At 33.8% G+C, this 16912-nt stretch overlaps 1 protein-coding gene across 5 annotated transcripts in view; it reads right to left on the bottom strand.

The window, feature by feature from the left end:
• Nucleotides 1-9975: 9975 nt before the first annotated feature.
• The window catches only part of LOC100369640 (mitogen-activated protein kinase kinase kinase kinase 4-like), a 56000-nt gene continuing 49063 nt past the window's right edge, over nt 9976-16912 (bottom strand). For all 5 annotated transcript variants that reach the window (XM_085498613.1, XM_085498618.1, XM_006823371.3 and 2 more), the window contains 10 exons: nt 15799-16033; nt 15492-15557; nt 14710-14787; nt 14437-14504; nt 13791-13964; nt 13558-13707; nt 12897-12978; nt 12668-12748; nt 12143-12285; nt 9976-11429 (listed from right to left, as the gene is read on the bottom strand). In XM_085498613.1, coding sequence (XP_085354739.1) covers nt 11337-11429; nt 12143-12285; nt 12668-12748; nt 12897-12978; nt 13558-13707; nt 13791-13964; nt 14437-14504; nt 14710-14787; nt 15492-15557; nt 15799-16033 — 1170 coding nt within the window. In that variant the 3' untranslated portion in view covers nt 9976-11336. The remainder of the gene's footprint in view (nt 11430-12142; nt 12286-12667; nt 12749-12896; nt 12979-13557; nt 13708-13790; nt 13965-14436; nt 14505-14709; nt 14788-15491; nt 15558-15798; nt 16034-16912) is intronic.

Genomic DNA, 16912 nt, shown 5'->3' with positions numbered 1-16912 from the left:
CAATAAGCCATGCTGACATTGATGTTGCAAGTAACCGAAGTTGCAATCGAACTAGTGTGATAGGTCATGTCGGTATGTTGCAAGAATGATGCAGTCACAGCAGCGCATTGAACTTTGCTTGTGTTGTGTTCCAGGCAGGACATTGCATTCAGAGCAGTGGTGCTTGCTTATATTGTTGCTGCCAGAGTGGTGCAGTGAGCCTTGCTTATATCATGTTGCAGTCCGAGTAGTGCAGGGGTCTTTGCTTATAGCATGTTGCAGTCAGAGTAGTGCAGTGAGACTCGCTGATAGCATGTTACAGTCAAAGTAGTGCAGTGAGCCTTGCTGATATCATGTTGCAGTCAGAGTAGTGCAGTGAGCCTTGCTGATATCATGTTGCAGTCAGAGTAGTGCAGTGAGCCTTGTGGATAGCATATGTTGTGGTCAGAATAGTGCAGTGAGCCTTGCTGATAGCATGTTGCAGTCCAAGTAGTGCAGAGAGGCTTGCTGGTAGCATGTTGCAGTTCAAGTAGTGCAGTGAGCCTTGCTGATAGCATGTTGCAGTCAGAGTAGTGCAGTGAGCCTTGCTGATAGCATGTTGCAGTCAGAGTAGTGCAGTGAGCCTTGCTGATAGCATGTTGCAGTCCAAGTAGTGCAGAGAGGCTTGCTGGTAGCATGTTGCAGTTCAAGTAGTGCAGTGAGCCTTGCTGATAGCATGTTGCAGTCAGAGTAGTGCAGCGAGCCTTGCTGATAGCATGTTGCAGTCAGAGTAGTGCAGTGAGCCTTGCTGATAGCATGTTGCAGTCACAGTAGTGCAGTGAGCCTTGCTGATAGCATGTTGCAGTCAGAGTAGTGCAGTGAGCCTTACTGATAGCATGTTGCAGTCACAGTAGTGCAGTGAGCCTTGCTGATAGCATGTTGCAGTCAGAGTAGTGCAGTGAGCCTTACTGATAGCATGTTGCAGTCAGAGTAGTGCAGTGAGCCTTGCTGATAGCATTTTGCAGTCAGAGTAGTGCAGTGAGCCTTGCTGATAGCATGTTGCAGTCAGAGTAGTGCAGTGAGCCTTACTGATAGCATGTTGCAGTCACAGTAGTGCAGTGAGCCTTGCTGATAGCATGTTGCAGTCAGAGTAGTGCAGTGAGCCTTACTGATAGCATGTTGCAGTCAGAGTAGTGCAGTGAGCCTTGCTGATAGCATTTTGCAGTCAGAGTAGTGCAGTGAGCCTTGCTGATAGTATGTTGCAGTCAGAGTAGTGCAGTGAGCCTTACTGATAGCATGTTGCAATCACAGTAGTGCAGTGAGCCTTGCTGATAGCATGTTGCAGTCAGAGTAGTGCAGTGAGCCTTACTGATAGCATGTTGCAGTCACAGTAGTGCAGTGAGCCTTGCTGATAGCATGTTGCAGTCAGAGTAGTGCAGTGAGCCTTACTGATAGCATGTTGCAGTCAGAGTAGTGCAGTGAGCCTTGCTGATAGCATGTTGCAGTCCAAGTAGTGCAGTGAGCCTCGCTGATAGCATGTTGCAGTCAGAGTAGTGCAGTGAGCCTTGCTGATAGCATGTTGCAGTCAGAGTAGTGCAGTGAGCCTTGCTGATAGCATGTTGCAGTCAGAGTAGTGCAGTGAGCCTTGCTGATAGCATGTTGCAGTCAGAGTAGTGCAGTGAGCCTTGCTGATAGCATGTTGCAGTCAGAGTAGTGCAGTGAGCCTTGCTGATAGCATTTTGCAGTCGGAGTAGTGCAGTGAGCCTTGTTGATAGCATGTTGCAGTCACAGTAGTGCAGTGAGCCTTGCTGATAGCATGTTGCAGCCCAAGTAGTGCAGTGAGCCTTACTGATAGCATGTTGCAATCACAGTAGTGCAGTGAGCCTTGCTGATAGCATGTTGCACTCAGAGTAGTGCAGTAAGCCTATTTTCTTACAGCTGTACACATAATGACTATTATACTAAATTATTTGATGATGCATATTCTAGTGTCCTAGTTTTAGTGACAATGCTTGGCCATTAATACAATCCAGTTCACATTCAATGCCTACCACTTAATACAAATGTGCATTGTTCATTCCTCAGACATTGTCAATAACAACCAAAAAAATTCCCAAATTGATTATGACATTAGATAGAACAGAAATAATACTATTTCTGTGTGAAATATGATATATGATATTTATCAATATTGTAATAAAAGTAATGTATATGCTTGTATAGCTCAATCTAGTATTAAAACACACCATAACTCTCCAGTATGAAACATAAAAATAACAAACATTATAATAAATCGGGTAAATTGCAGTTAAATATTGGGGAGGTCATGTTAAAAAAATTAACATAAATAAAATACGTTACTATTAAATATATGTCTACTATTTAGATTTTTTTCTCCAGTCAATTAAATTAAAAACACCATTTATAGCTGAAATAAAATTAGAAAAATCTGTTATTGTGACCTGCTGAAGTTGTTTAATTTTTGTTATACTTGTATAACATTTACATTGATATTATTTAGTCAGACAGTATTCATAATGTGAACTGTGTAACATGGCCTTACAGATATATAATTTTAGATTTATTTTTCTGGATAATCTTCTTATCCAATGTGTATTTCTGACCTTTAGAATAATACATTTTATCGTTGTTTACTGTGTTTTTAATATTTTTATATTTCAGTAAAAACACACATGGCAAACAAAATATATGTTTTCACAGTTATAATACTCAATCCCATTCAAAGACACTTTTTTCAGTACAACATTGCTCTGGGATATATATGTTTCATCACCATGGAAACAGCTACATATTTTGATATGCTGTGAGAGAGTGAATATTAGGCAGCTATTCTGACAATATAAATGTAAATTTATTTTCTGTTTCAGGTTAATACAGTTGTTATAAGTATTTATATATAATGATGTTTTTATGTGATATTTCAAATGAAGCTAAATGATATATACCTGTCTGTATCTTAGATTACATTACGTAATTAAGCTAAATGATGTATACCTGTCTGTATCTTAGTTTACATTACGTAATTAAGCTAAATGATAAATACCTGTCTGTATCTTAGATTACCTTACGTAATTTAGATAAATGATAAATACTTGTCTGTATCTTAGATTACCTTACGTAATTTAGCTAAATGATAAACACCTGTCTGTATCTTAGATAACATTACGTAATTTAATTAAATGATAAATACCTGTCTGTATCTTAGATAACATTACGTAATTTAGATAAATGATAAAATACCTGTCTGTATCTTAGATTACTTTACGTAATTTAGATAAATGATAAATACCTGTCTGTATCTTAGATAACATTACGTAATTTAGATAAATGATAAATACCTGTCTGTATCTTAGATAACATTACGTAATTTAAATAAATGATAAATACCTGTCTGTATCTTAGATAACATTACGTAATTTAAATAAATGATAAATACCTGTCTGTATCTTAGATAACATTACGTAATTTAAATAAATGATAAATACCTGTCTGTATCTTAGATTACATTATGTAATTTAGATAAATGATAAAATACCTGTCTGTATCTTAGATTACATTACGTAATTTAGCTAAATGATAAATACCTGTCTGTATCTTAGATTACATTACGTAATTTAGCTAAATGATAAATACCTGTCTGTATCTTAGATAACATTACGTAATTTAAATAAATGATAAATACCTGTCTGTATCTTAGATAACATTACGTAATTTAAATAAATGATAAATACCTGTCTGTATCTTAGATTACATTATGTAATTTAGATAAATGATAAAATACCTGTCTGTATCTTAGATTACATTACGTAATTTAGCTAAATGATAAATACCTGTCTGTATCTTAGATAACATTACATAATTTAAATAAATGATAAATACCTGTCTGTATCTTAGATAACATTACGTAATTTAGATAAATGATAAAATACCTGTCTGTATCTTAGATTACTTTACGTAATTTAAATAAATGATAAATACCTGTCTGTATCTTAGATAACATTACGTAATTTAGATAAATGATAAATACCTGTCTGTATCTTAGATAACATTACGTAATTTAAATAAATTATAAATACCTGTCTGTATCTTAGATAACATTACGTAATTTAAATAAATGATAAATACCTGTCTGTATCTTAGATAACATTACGTAATTTAAATAAATGATAAATACCTGTCTGTATCTTAGATTACATTATGTAATTTAGATAAATGATAAAATACCTGTCTGTATCTTAGATTACATTACGTAATTTAGCTAAATGATAAATACCTGTCTGTATCTTAGATTACATTACGTAATTTAGCTAAATGATAAATACCTGTCTGTATCTTAGATAACATTACGTAATTTAAATAAATGATAAATACCTGTCTGTATCTTAGATAACATTACGTAATTTAGCTAAATGATAGATACCTGTCTGTATCTTAGATTACATTACGTAATTTAGCTAAATGATAGATACCTATCTGTATGATTTGTTTATTCTATCACTAGCTTTTATTTTTTAATTATGTATCATCATTTTATTGCAAAAATAAATTGCATTTTATTTCTCTATGGCTTGTTTAACATTAAGACATATTTTACATGATATTATTTGAATTAGAAGTCAGACTCTAAAATGATTATAACAAATCAAGCAAATTTTTTCTTCTTCAATTTAGTCAATGCATTTCTTGATTGACATGAATTACAATTATGAATACATGTTTTCATAACATTCTTAATTAAATTTGGAGCCAATTAATGTTAATGATTCTTCATATGTAAATCAGGAATCAATTTTAAATAAATATTTAAACAACTTATGTGAGTGTGTATTTATGAATATTAAATAATGAAAAGCAAAACTGGAATTGTTGTTCTATGTCTCAAAATAGGTCACACAAAATTGGTTTTAATTTCAAAATAAAAATTATGATATGGGTAAATTATGATATGTGAAAAAATTACAAATATACACATGTCACAGATATTGTTTATATGAAAGAAATATACAATATAAAAAAGTGTGACCTTAGAACAGTAGCAACCTTGAAATCTAAATTATGATTTTTACTTTCATTAATCACTCAATTATTTAATAACATGTTTATGATTATAGAATGATACTCAACAATCTATATTTTCGAATGTATCATGATTACAAGCCAAACATTGTCCTAATAAATAGGAAATGCCTCACATTAAATCGCTGGTATATTCGACATTTCACCCTTCAGAAATAAATCAAATTGGTTCAACTCTGATAACATGACTGCACTGAACTATGCACCTTGCAGGTTAGTGACCTCTGCATCTACAACCTTCCTCTATTGTAATAATTAAGCATAGCATCTACAACCTTCCTCCATTGTAATAATTAAGCAGATAGCATCTACAACTTTCCTCCATTGTAATAATTAAGCATAGTATCTACAACTTTCCTCTATTGTAATAATTACTCATAGCATCTACAACCTTCCTCTATTCTAATAATTAAGCATAGTATCTACAACCTTCCTCTATTGTAATAATTAAGCATAACATCTACAACTTTCCTCTATTGTAATAATTAAGCATAGCATCTACAACTTTCCTCTATTGTAATAATTAAGCATAGCATCTACAACCTTCCTCTATTGTAATAATTAAGCATAGCATCTACAACCTTCCTCTATTGTAATAATTAAGCATAGCATCTACAACCTTCCTCTATTGTAATAATTAAGCATAGCATCTACAACCTTCCTCTATTGTAATAATTAAGCATAGCATCTACAACCTTGAATGTATGGTATAAGTGTACAAATAAAGAAAGCAAGCCATATTGGGAAATGCATTAAATTCTGTAATGGCTGTGTAAAGAGCGCCCTCAACACCACTTAGCATTTATGTTAGGGTTGTTATGTGTTGCTAGGATACAGTTTGCAGGCCATTTTTAATGTGGTCGTTTATTACATGCATTTATTTACATTAAAAATGGATACACGGTTTAAAACAAGTATTGTTCAGAACATTGCTACACTTATTTAAGATGCTGGCACGGCTTGGTTTTGACAATCAGTAAAATATGTGACGAAAAGTCTGAAAGGCATGTACCAGGGTAATAAAACAAAATATGGGCGTTTGTGTCATTGCACAAGGAGAACAATTGCCCTTCTAATGACAGCCTATGCTATCCTGTGCTCACATTCACAATTTCACTTGAAAATGCAAAGCACAACAAAATACAGAGAAATGGACAAGACTTTGATGCTAAGTTACATAATGAATAGGTTTCATATCTTACAAGACGTCTGGTCACCTTGACCCTTAAAGTTGTATTATCGTACATGTTTTGTTAGTAGTCATTGACAAATATTTGCCATACTGTAAAATATGTTATATTTTGCTGAAGGAGTGATTTAGTGAAAATAGAATCCAGTGAATATACCTTTTTTCCTATATTTTACATTCAACTCGCCAAAAATCAGCAAAAATTCCAACTAAAATTTAGTATTTTACAGTATGTTATAAATTTGCTGAAAGAGTGATTTAGTGAAAATAAAATGCAATTAATGCAACAATTATGGTATTTTCAAGATATTTGGGTCAGAAGTTCTTTTTGCTAATAGCAAGCATTTCTGTAGATTCAGTTGTGGTTTTAGGGTGTTATTTCTGAAGTTTGTAATATAACAATGAACACCTGTTTTCCTGTATGACAATTATTAACATATGTTGCCCCAGTGTTCAAGCAAATTCAGGATTGTTGAATTGTGAGTATTCCAAAACAGGATTCAAAACCATTTTACACAACAGAATGAAAACTACTAATTTTGGTTCATGGCTTATTTGACTGCACATGTTAAAGACTTGCAGTTTTGCTGATAAGATACATGTCAGTGTTAGGAGCACTTTGGACGAATTTGACCGGACACTAATAATTATTAATATTATTACAGACAAGACAAAAATATGTCTATCTATTTCATATCTCAATTATAGTGCAAGCATTAGAGGCTTGTATCCTGCAACAAGAGTTATCTTATGTGTGTAGTATGAACTCTTCTGAATTTTCAAATTTTATTTGATTCATATTCAATCTGTGGTACAACACAAGACTTTAACATGGAAAACAAAAACACAAAAGCCATTTTACATTGATTATTGCAAGTTAAATCAGTGTAATATTGTATGCTGCAGCTTGTATTATAAATTGTTTCACCTGTCTCAGTGATGAATTTATTTGACCATGTTTTGTAGATTGTTTTCTTAGTCTATTACTAACATCAACACTGATCTGCAGTATACTTATGCCATATTGTAGAGGTGACATTTTACCAAACACGATGTTATTGCAAATTTATTTAATCAGCATATGTTAACATTAACAACATTGATCTTTCTTACCATCCCCCAAATCTCAGTGATTTAGTTAAAACTTCTATTTGGTGGGAGGCACTTCTTTTCACTTCCTGTCAAAGCGAAGTTTGTCTTACCCGGTATGCTTTTTATTGAAGGAAAGGTCCTGACATTGACAATTGCTTGATTTGTCCAAAGCTTTTGATGCTATTAAGTTGTCAACTTGTGCTTTTTGTCAGATTATGTTGTTAACTGATTTAAGTCATACTCGACAAATCAGCAACAATTGGTAAATTTTATGGAATGTATTTTGGATTGAGAGAGTTACCACAAGAATCCATTATGGGACTACTTTTGTTTATTATCTTTATTAATGATATGGCTCTGTCATCTGGTTCATATGTATACTGATGCCTAGACACTTCTTGCGAAAACTTAATACATCGATATAAATATGACGTTATAGATTTCTAACCTTGTTAATGCTGATTCTATGCGTATTAATGTTAATTAAATTTAAATGATTGATATCCACTGCCCACAAATTGGCTAGTATGACAACTGATGACATTTAATCTGTATTTGTTGACAGAACTTTGATTCTCTGTGTGCATTCAGATTCTATTCTAGGTGCAACACTTGATGAAACTATCATGGAATGATCATGTTTATTTAAAAATCTATGTAAATGCATTGGTTACTATGGGTTATGCACATATATCCCCTCAGATTATCAAATTGTTTTTTACCAAGGTCTGATACAGTCAACATTAGACAATTATTGTGTTTGGGGGCAAAATAACAATGTTGATAAAATATGTTGCCTATTCTTTTGTTAAAGTGTTTTCAAAACACCATGTTATGTCAATCATACAATTGATTTTCCTGCTCTTACATTTCAAAGCTGGCCTGTGTGATCTTATCAACAATCAAAGAAAGCTTAGAAAGAACTCCCGTGTGCTGAGAGTATTGGAGACACATTAAAAATTACTTGAACTTGAGATATAGATGGAAATGCAGAAAACTAATTATGCAAATAAGGTAACTAATATGAACACATTTAAGTGTAAAACTAATAAGGTCTGCGAAATGTAAAAGTAATAAGATCTGCGTAATGTAATATCTATGTACCAAGTTTCATTGAAATGTGATTAGAACCAAAAAATTATTAATTATTGTGCTAATTAAGAGAATTAATATTAACAGATTTTAACCCAAAATTAATCAGGCTGTCTATTGTCCTAGAGCATTTATGTACCAAGTTTTATTCAAATGTGATGATCAATACTTGAGATATCAGTATTAATTAATTAATTATGTTAATTAGGTGATTAAGAAGCATAAATATTTACCAAAACTAATATGGTGTATAGTCCTACACATGTAGGTTCATTGAAATGTGATGAGCACTCTTTAAAAGTTTCATTAAAATTCAATGAGTGGTTCTTAGGACAAATTAACTAATTAAGCAAATTAGTAGTTAATATGCACAATAATTTATCCTAAAATTAATCAAGTCTCTGCATAGTCCTAGAAGATCTATGTCGCAAGTCTCATTGAAATGTGATGATTAGTACTTGAGATATCAGGTGAAGGGCTGAAAATTAACTAATTATGCTAATAAGGTGATTAATATGCACAAATATTTCTCCAAAAACTAATTAGGTTTCTGCACAGTCCTCAAGTAACTATGTACCATGTTTCATTGAAATGTGTTCATTACTACTTGAAATATCAATAGCTGAAAATTAATTAATTATGCAAATTAGGTAATTAATATGTACTGATATTACCCTAAAAACTATCTGTGCAGTCTCACATGACATCTATGTACCAAGTTTTATTGAAATGTTATGATTAGTACTTGAGATATCAGTGGAAAAGCCGAAAATTGATTAATCAATATGCAAATTAGGTAATTAATATAAACAGATTTTTACCCAAAACTAATGAAATCTGCGCATTAGATCAGAGCATCCATGTGCCAAGTTTCATCAAAATCCAATGAGTGGTTCTTCAAATATCAGTGGAACAGTCATGGAACAGCTTAAAATCAGTTAATTATCATGCAAATTAGGTATTTAATATTCATAGATTTTTACCAAAAAAAATCAAATCTGCGCATTAGTTCAGAGCATCCATGTGCCAAGTTTCATCAAAATCCAATGAATGGTTCTTCATATATCAGTGGAACAGTTAAAAATCAGCTAATTATCATGCAAATTAGGTAATTAATATTCATAGATTTTTACCAAAACCTAATCAACTCTGCGCATTATCCCAGAGCATCTATGTACCAAGTTTCATCAAAATCTGATTAGTGGTTCTTGAGATAACGGTGGAACAAAAAAAGTGACATACATACATACATACATACATACAGACATACAGACAGGGTAACTGCAAAGACTCCCTTTTGTGCTTCGCACACGGGAGTCAAAAATACACCTCTGTGAACTAATTTTTATTTTGTTTATGTTTTAATACTTCTATTTTTTTGTGTTATATGAACTTCATAATACATGTGTATATTGTTTATGATTGTGATAAGCCATGATAAAGTGTATAAATAAAAAACAAACTTGAAGAGGGTCTAGAGCATAAACTAAATGCAGTAGTTAAATAACTTGATAGTGTATCTACAAAAGAATGCTGAATAACAAAGATTTAGTAAAAATGACTTGATTTTATTTAAAAATACTGTATACAGTAATTTAGTAACCATAGAAACATACATGAAATGATACAATAGAGTGACATAGTCGGGAATGTTTCCATAATTGTTGTTATCAAGTTGCTGACAGTATCTTTTCCAGTAAATTGGAGATTTGTTAAATTAATAAACACAAACATTTTAAGGCAAATCTTTGTATGGTAGAAGGTTACAGCTATAACCCCAACCCAGATGCCACCAAGAGGCGTAATACTCACCATCTCCCCAGGTTTTCAAAACTGATTTGAATAGAAGGCAAAGTTAAAAAGAGAACAGTTCGTCAAACAGTAATGCACAAAAGGCCACTGAACATTTGTAACATCAAATAAACAAGACACAAGACATATGTTAAAGGATTCCTATTCATGGTACAAGTGTAAAAAAAAGGTACTATAAAATTGCAGGACCATTAACAACCCCTGCTCTAAATCATTGCATTGGTTAAAAACAATATTTCACATTGGATGACCAGGTTCTGAACACTGCACCCATGTGAGTCAAACCATTCAAAACTTGTTATTAAAACACAGGAACCATCTTGGTATGTGTAGTAGTACATTATTGGCTGCATGGATGTATATGAGTGACACATCAGCTTGAAAAAACTTTGAAGTTCTAAAATGACAACACTGATTTGGAGTACGGTGGTAGAAGTGTCTGTAGTTATGCACAGGTAATTGCAGTGACAATCACCTGTCAACAATCCATCACTGAACTTTAGTCTCAACTGAAACCCCTCCCCCAACCCATCTCCATATTTTTTTTCTCTAACAAGTGTACTTCTTGAGATATTTTCAAGTTATGTTCACAATAAATACAGAAACGCTGTACATTCTTATAACTTATAAAGACCAATGCCATGTGGTCTGCCCTTTACACCTTGTCATGAGCATTGCTACTATGTCTCTAAGCAACTTAATTAAACATACATATTTACATGTAACATTTGTTTATTAAAACACCTCCCCCCCCTCCGTCTCAAAAAAAGATCAAAAACAATTTAAACAATTTGTCTGACTTTGAATCAAAGGCAATACTGGCTGTCAACTGTTACCCCATCCCTCAATGTTCCACAGCATTAATCATGCATCATGTGACCATCCATAAACTTATTGTCATAAGCATTGTCCACAAGTTCAGCTCAAGATGAATGAGCTATTTATACTCAACGATGGTATTGAAGCCTCATTTTGGTCACAAGGCAAAAGAATTAACTCAACTCATCATGCATCACATTGAGTTCAAAACCAAATAAATATCCAGGAAGCAGTAGCACCTCAATCAGATCTTCTCATCAGAAAGTCTTTTTCAAGATTACCACGTTCCGATTCCCATTCCCACAGAATGTTTATTGAGTGTTAAGAAATACACTTGAGAATTGGCAGGACGAATGGACGCAAAGAAAACCTGAAATTTGGAAAAACAAGAATTCGTTCATTATGATGATATAAGCCAAGGTACGAATACCCTAGAACAAAGGTCATATGTCATTCAACTTCATTAATCATCTGGAACATGTAACAGTTAACTACTCAACAGAAATTTGGGGTCATAACTGTCTCTGACCCAGATCCTATGAGACAACAAAACCGTAACAACAAATGACTTGTGTCAACGTCTTCAATACCCAGCCTCAATGACGGTCAATTTGAATCATGTTTGATTCATACAATTCATACTTCCATTAAAATACCATTAGCTCAAATTGACATGAGTGAATTACAGGTATTTCAATGAACATATGAAATGTATAGGAATTGTGTTAGAATCAAACCATATACTGTCTTCACACTTGTGTGAAATTTATTTATTCTTGATTAAAACATCTTTCTAAACATGGAACTCAGAAAAAGCATGTTAGTTTCAAGAAAACACACAAGAAATCTGAGCATTAATGTTAATTAACCATCATTATACCAACATTTGTGAAATCTAGTTGTGAAAGGTTACCAAGCAAGGGCAAATAACTTGTTGCTGACACAATAAGTTGATATAAAATGTAACAACATCATGGAATTATCAACAGTGAATCCAATAGGATGACAAGAAATGACTGTTGTTGGTGTTTAGTGTAACCATAGTTACAGTCGCAGTATTATCATACATAGAAGAAATCCTACCTTGTCATTTCTTTCACACAAGAACCTAAGTTTTTGTCTGTTTTTATGCATGAATACTCCATCCAGATGACCGGTCTCCGCTGATCTGATTTCAATGGCTTTGTTTCCCCATCCCATAATCTGTCCAGTACTTGCAACATATGCTGCAATGGAAAATATTAGCCAGTCAATTTCCTCCACTTTGTGAGTCACCTCACTTCAGCATTTTATGTTATAAGGAAACTATGTTCTCACTTATTTTGCTGAAAACTAAATGCTCTAAATTAAAATCCAGTGACTATTATGGGATATAAGGGTTAGGAATAGAACAAAAAGCTTGTGAATCTCTTTAAATGATAAATTACTACTGGTGAAAAAGTTTGCAGTGGATATATGCATTGGGAAAGACACAAGAACAAATGGAAGGGTTTCACCCAAGCTTCACCACCCTATGAGACAGCAATGCATTGGGAAAGACACAAGAACAAATGGAAGGGTTTCACCCAAGCTTCACCACCCTATGAGACAGCAATGCATTGAACTTACCAACAGATGTTGGCAATTCTGCCCATTGTAGTATGACGTCTTTGTATGCTTTACCATAAGTATCAATAAAAACACCCTCATCTGCAATTTGAAGAAAATATAACAATAATTTAATGTAGTTCATTAGCAACGCTGCAAGTCAACAATGCTGTAATTACTACATCTACAAATGAGATTGGTTGTAAACCAAGTAAGAACCGCATGTATTATGGAATAAATGTACACTTACTGTCATAACACAATAGAAGGTGAAGACCCTGGGTATTTGGCAAGATTACAATACAGTGTGGAACAATACTTTTATAAAGTTGCTGTAAGATAGAAATCAATCACACAATTAGGATGTTTTTTCGATGTGTATTGATATCCTGTCGTAGTTAAATGGTTAGAAAAAAACAGTTGAATACCGCCAAATGTGTCAATGATATACAATACTGTAATCTGTATAAGCAAAACAATCAAATCCTCATGAATATGCATAAAAAACATAACAATCAAATAGGACACATTTCATGGCGGTCTTGATAACTATAAAATCATAGGCCAGGTTTGAATAAAATATGGTCTGGTTTTGTTATTTCTTCTACCTAACGATTTCATAATTTTATTCAAGGGAAATTTTACAAGTCCAAGAATACAAAACAATCAACTGAAAACATTGACAAATACACTATGATTCCAACAGTAAACCATAGTACATAGTCTAATCAGTAAGAGAAAGATACAATGATTCCATGGTATACATGAAGTGATGTGAGGTATTTCATAGAGTGAGCACAAATGATTTCTGTAAGAAATCTGAGGTCCACAAGTGACATGGATGTAACAAACCCAGAGATCTCACTCACACATCATGTCAGTTTCAGTTTAAATTTCAACCAAGTACTTACATGTGTTGGGGTGTAAAGGTCAAGAACAAGTCCTGAATCCAGATCAATGGCATGAAATCCAGCACTGGATCCATATACTACTTTAAGTCGACTTCCAACTTCTATAGTGAGGTCAACAATCAATGGTTTATGTGTCAGGTCACTGAAAGACTACAAAAACAGGGAAAACATCGTAAAAGACAAGAAAGAAACATAATGAAATAAGAAACCTCAAAAACATCTTGTGTACTCACCTTAAATGCCATAAACTTGTGATAAGGTTTAGGAGCCCATGCATAGATTTCTATCCTATCTTTCAGTGCTATCACAAGGAATTTAATTCTCTCGTATCGCACAACTTTGTAATGAACACATCCTTCCAGGTCACCTACAGAAACATAACTTGGCTTCTTTTTCTCTTGTAAAGTCTAGAGATAGAAGAATAATAACAACTCATTACTTTCATTCTCTGCCACAGAACGCTATCACAGATCAGTAGGACACCATACAAAATACACAGCAAACAATAATCACTAGAACAACTCTGCCAGTTTACCTTCAAAAACAGGCTATCCCTAATGGCATTGACCATACTCAAAGATTGACTAGCATCTATCTTTACTAACCACCAGTTCGGCTAATTCTCTGCAGTACCTTGCCTCAGTACCATTCACTGAAAACTGCCAACATCACCAACCACACTTCATCGCTACCTACTCTGCTATCTTAGCCCCCACATGTCTATCTAAATTCTGCCACATCACAAAAACACATACACAAATAAAAATAAAAATAAAGATAAATAATAAGAATTCATGACATCCTCAATACAACATTTTGGAGGTGTCAGTATTGCCATAGTTACCATTAGTTGCTGAGATATTGACAATAGATACTTACATCTTCACTTTTCAGTATCTTTTGTTTAAGCCATGACAGGTAATATACTCGCAGTTTGTTCTTTTTACCTGGAGAATGAATAAATAAATAAATCGTAAGTTGCCAACATGATCCTAAAAACGAAAAACTATTTGTATTCCAAACTAAGCTGAAATACAGCATAGCATAGCATTGAATAGCTACGTCATTCTGACAACATACATGGCCATGGCACTTGTCCATTCTCATAGAATACCCTATAGGGTGAACTGAGTTCTGAATTAACAAACAAACCTGAAATAGTAACCAAAATATTCTGCCCTTCTAACACATCCATCTGCTGGAAACGCCTTCTTGATATAAGAGAATAAACTACAAACAAACAAACAGATTAAACAGTAAAATAACACTCAATGAATAAGCTGATGCTTAATCTTTACCCAGTCCACTTTGTTTAAGTAACAAGACCAGCATAAAGTGCCAACCATTTAATTATTATGGCTGCATATTTTGTCCATACACCCAGTCAGCAATATTATCAGCTGACTGACTGACTAACAGCTGTTCCGTTAGCAATGTTGCCTCCAAATCTGGAAACAAGCAGCTTCTCAGCTGAGATAGCTCCGCTGTTAGCAATGCACATTTCAATTAAAGAATTGAAGATATCGAAAAATGAACAAATCTGAGAGAGGTCTACCTGAGGTACCTATAAGTATAGTATCAAATCAGACTTGCGATTTTCAAAATATTCATCAAAATTAGAGAATTGAAGATATCATAATGAAATGAATAAATCTAAGATAGGTTTGCCAAAGGTACATATACACCAAGTATCAAAGCAATAAAAATTGTAGTTTTTTTCAAGAAGAAGTCCAAGAAGTAAAAAGTTGACATAGACGACGGACAATCTATGATAAGCTCCACTCCACAAAGTCGACAGCTGAGCTAACAATCTACTGGCTTCCTGAAAGCAACATTACTTGCAACACAGCTATACAGTCAGCCAATTAACTAGGTGTACAAAATGAATTCGTAGCCATAGTAACATTTAATGAAATGAACAAGATAATGCTTACCTTTACCCTGTCCACTTCGATCAAGTAACATAAGACCAGCATCGGTGCCAACCATTAAATTAACACCTAGTAAAATAAAATATTAAATACAATATTTCAATAAAGACTGACAGTACTGACGATGACTATACGGGATTGCAAGACACCTGCAGTGTAATTTAGGGTATTCTCAAGATAACTACGTAGTATAAAGACATATCCCAAAGTGCTGCACAAAGTATTCTCAAGATAACTACGTAGTAGAAAGACATACCCCAGAGTGCTGCACAAAGTATTCTCAAGATAACTACGTAGTATAAAGACATACCCCAGAGTGCTGCACAAAGTATTTCAGAATTGAATCTCTTGCGGTACTTTCTGATTTCTGGCATGTCATTGATACTTTCTTGCGTGATAGGTTTAACATTTACACTGATATTTGCTCCTTTCTTTGCAGGGGGTGATGTCGTTGTGGGACTCGGTGTCTTAGCACCAAATCCATATGCACTGAAAGACATCTTATGTGGTAGTTGAGACTTGGGACTGCTGACTGCTTGGCGATACTATGGACGATATGAAACAAGAAACAGTTAATATGGAAATACAGAAAAGTAATGGTTGCCCGACCAGCATCGTCAATAATAAAGTCAAAAATATGTTGGTTTTATTGGACAAATTGGGGGTAAACAATTTAAACAAGCCGGTAGGCTGGTTGGCGATCCGCTCCGCTCAGAAACAAGCAACATGTTTTTGGCTGTTTCCATGGTGTGACATAAACGTGAAGCTAACGTCGGTTTATAACTAATACGAAGTTCGCAAACACCATTCAGTCTTTAGAAGTCACTTAGTTTATTACTAGGACCACAGTCACTCTCCTAGTAGAGTGACTGTGCTAGGACGTATTCTGCTGTTTATACATTTACTATTTCCAACCGTTTTGCGATAGCTTTTTCTAGAATGAAGCGTATGCTGGAAAGCGAAATGGTAAATAATAATATACTTCATAATGCAAAACACTAGTCACGGTGAGTTATTTAAATATACAACTCCTAATCGAAAAATATGACCACAGTCCAGAATTTCAGACGGATATTAAGCAACCTAAGAGCATATCAGAAGCATTTACTCTAAAATATAAAAAAAGAACTGCAGTCAAAAGTCAAGAATGCCAGCAAATAAAGGACTCTGTCCCACAATCCTTTGTGCGCGTTATTACGGACACGCGCAAAAAACTGTACCACGCTTGTCAAATCTGGGTCAAATATACAGTACGCTACTATCTCGCCACATATTGTTTAGCAGTGGAGTGTTGGGTGACAATTGAATTAGCCCGTGATTCATATTTTATGTGTATTAATTTATTCATCAATTTTCGTGACTGACAGTACTGCCCAAATTTTAGTCAAAATAACGCAACTGGTAAAACGGAAGAGCATCGCCAG

Source organism: Saccoglossus kowalevskii, chromosome 1 (genome assembly GCF_978046115.1).
Source record: "Saccoglossus kowalevskii chromosome 1, keSacKowa6.1, whole genome shotgun sequence".
Taxonomy (NCBI): Eukaryota; Metazoa; Hemichordata; class Enteropneusta; family Harrimaniidae; genus Saccoglossus; species Saccoglossus kowalevskii.
This window is presented reverse-complemented; position numbering and strand designations above follow the sequence as displayed.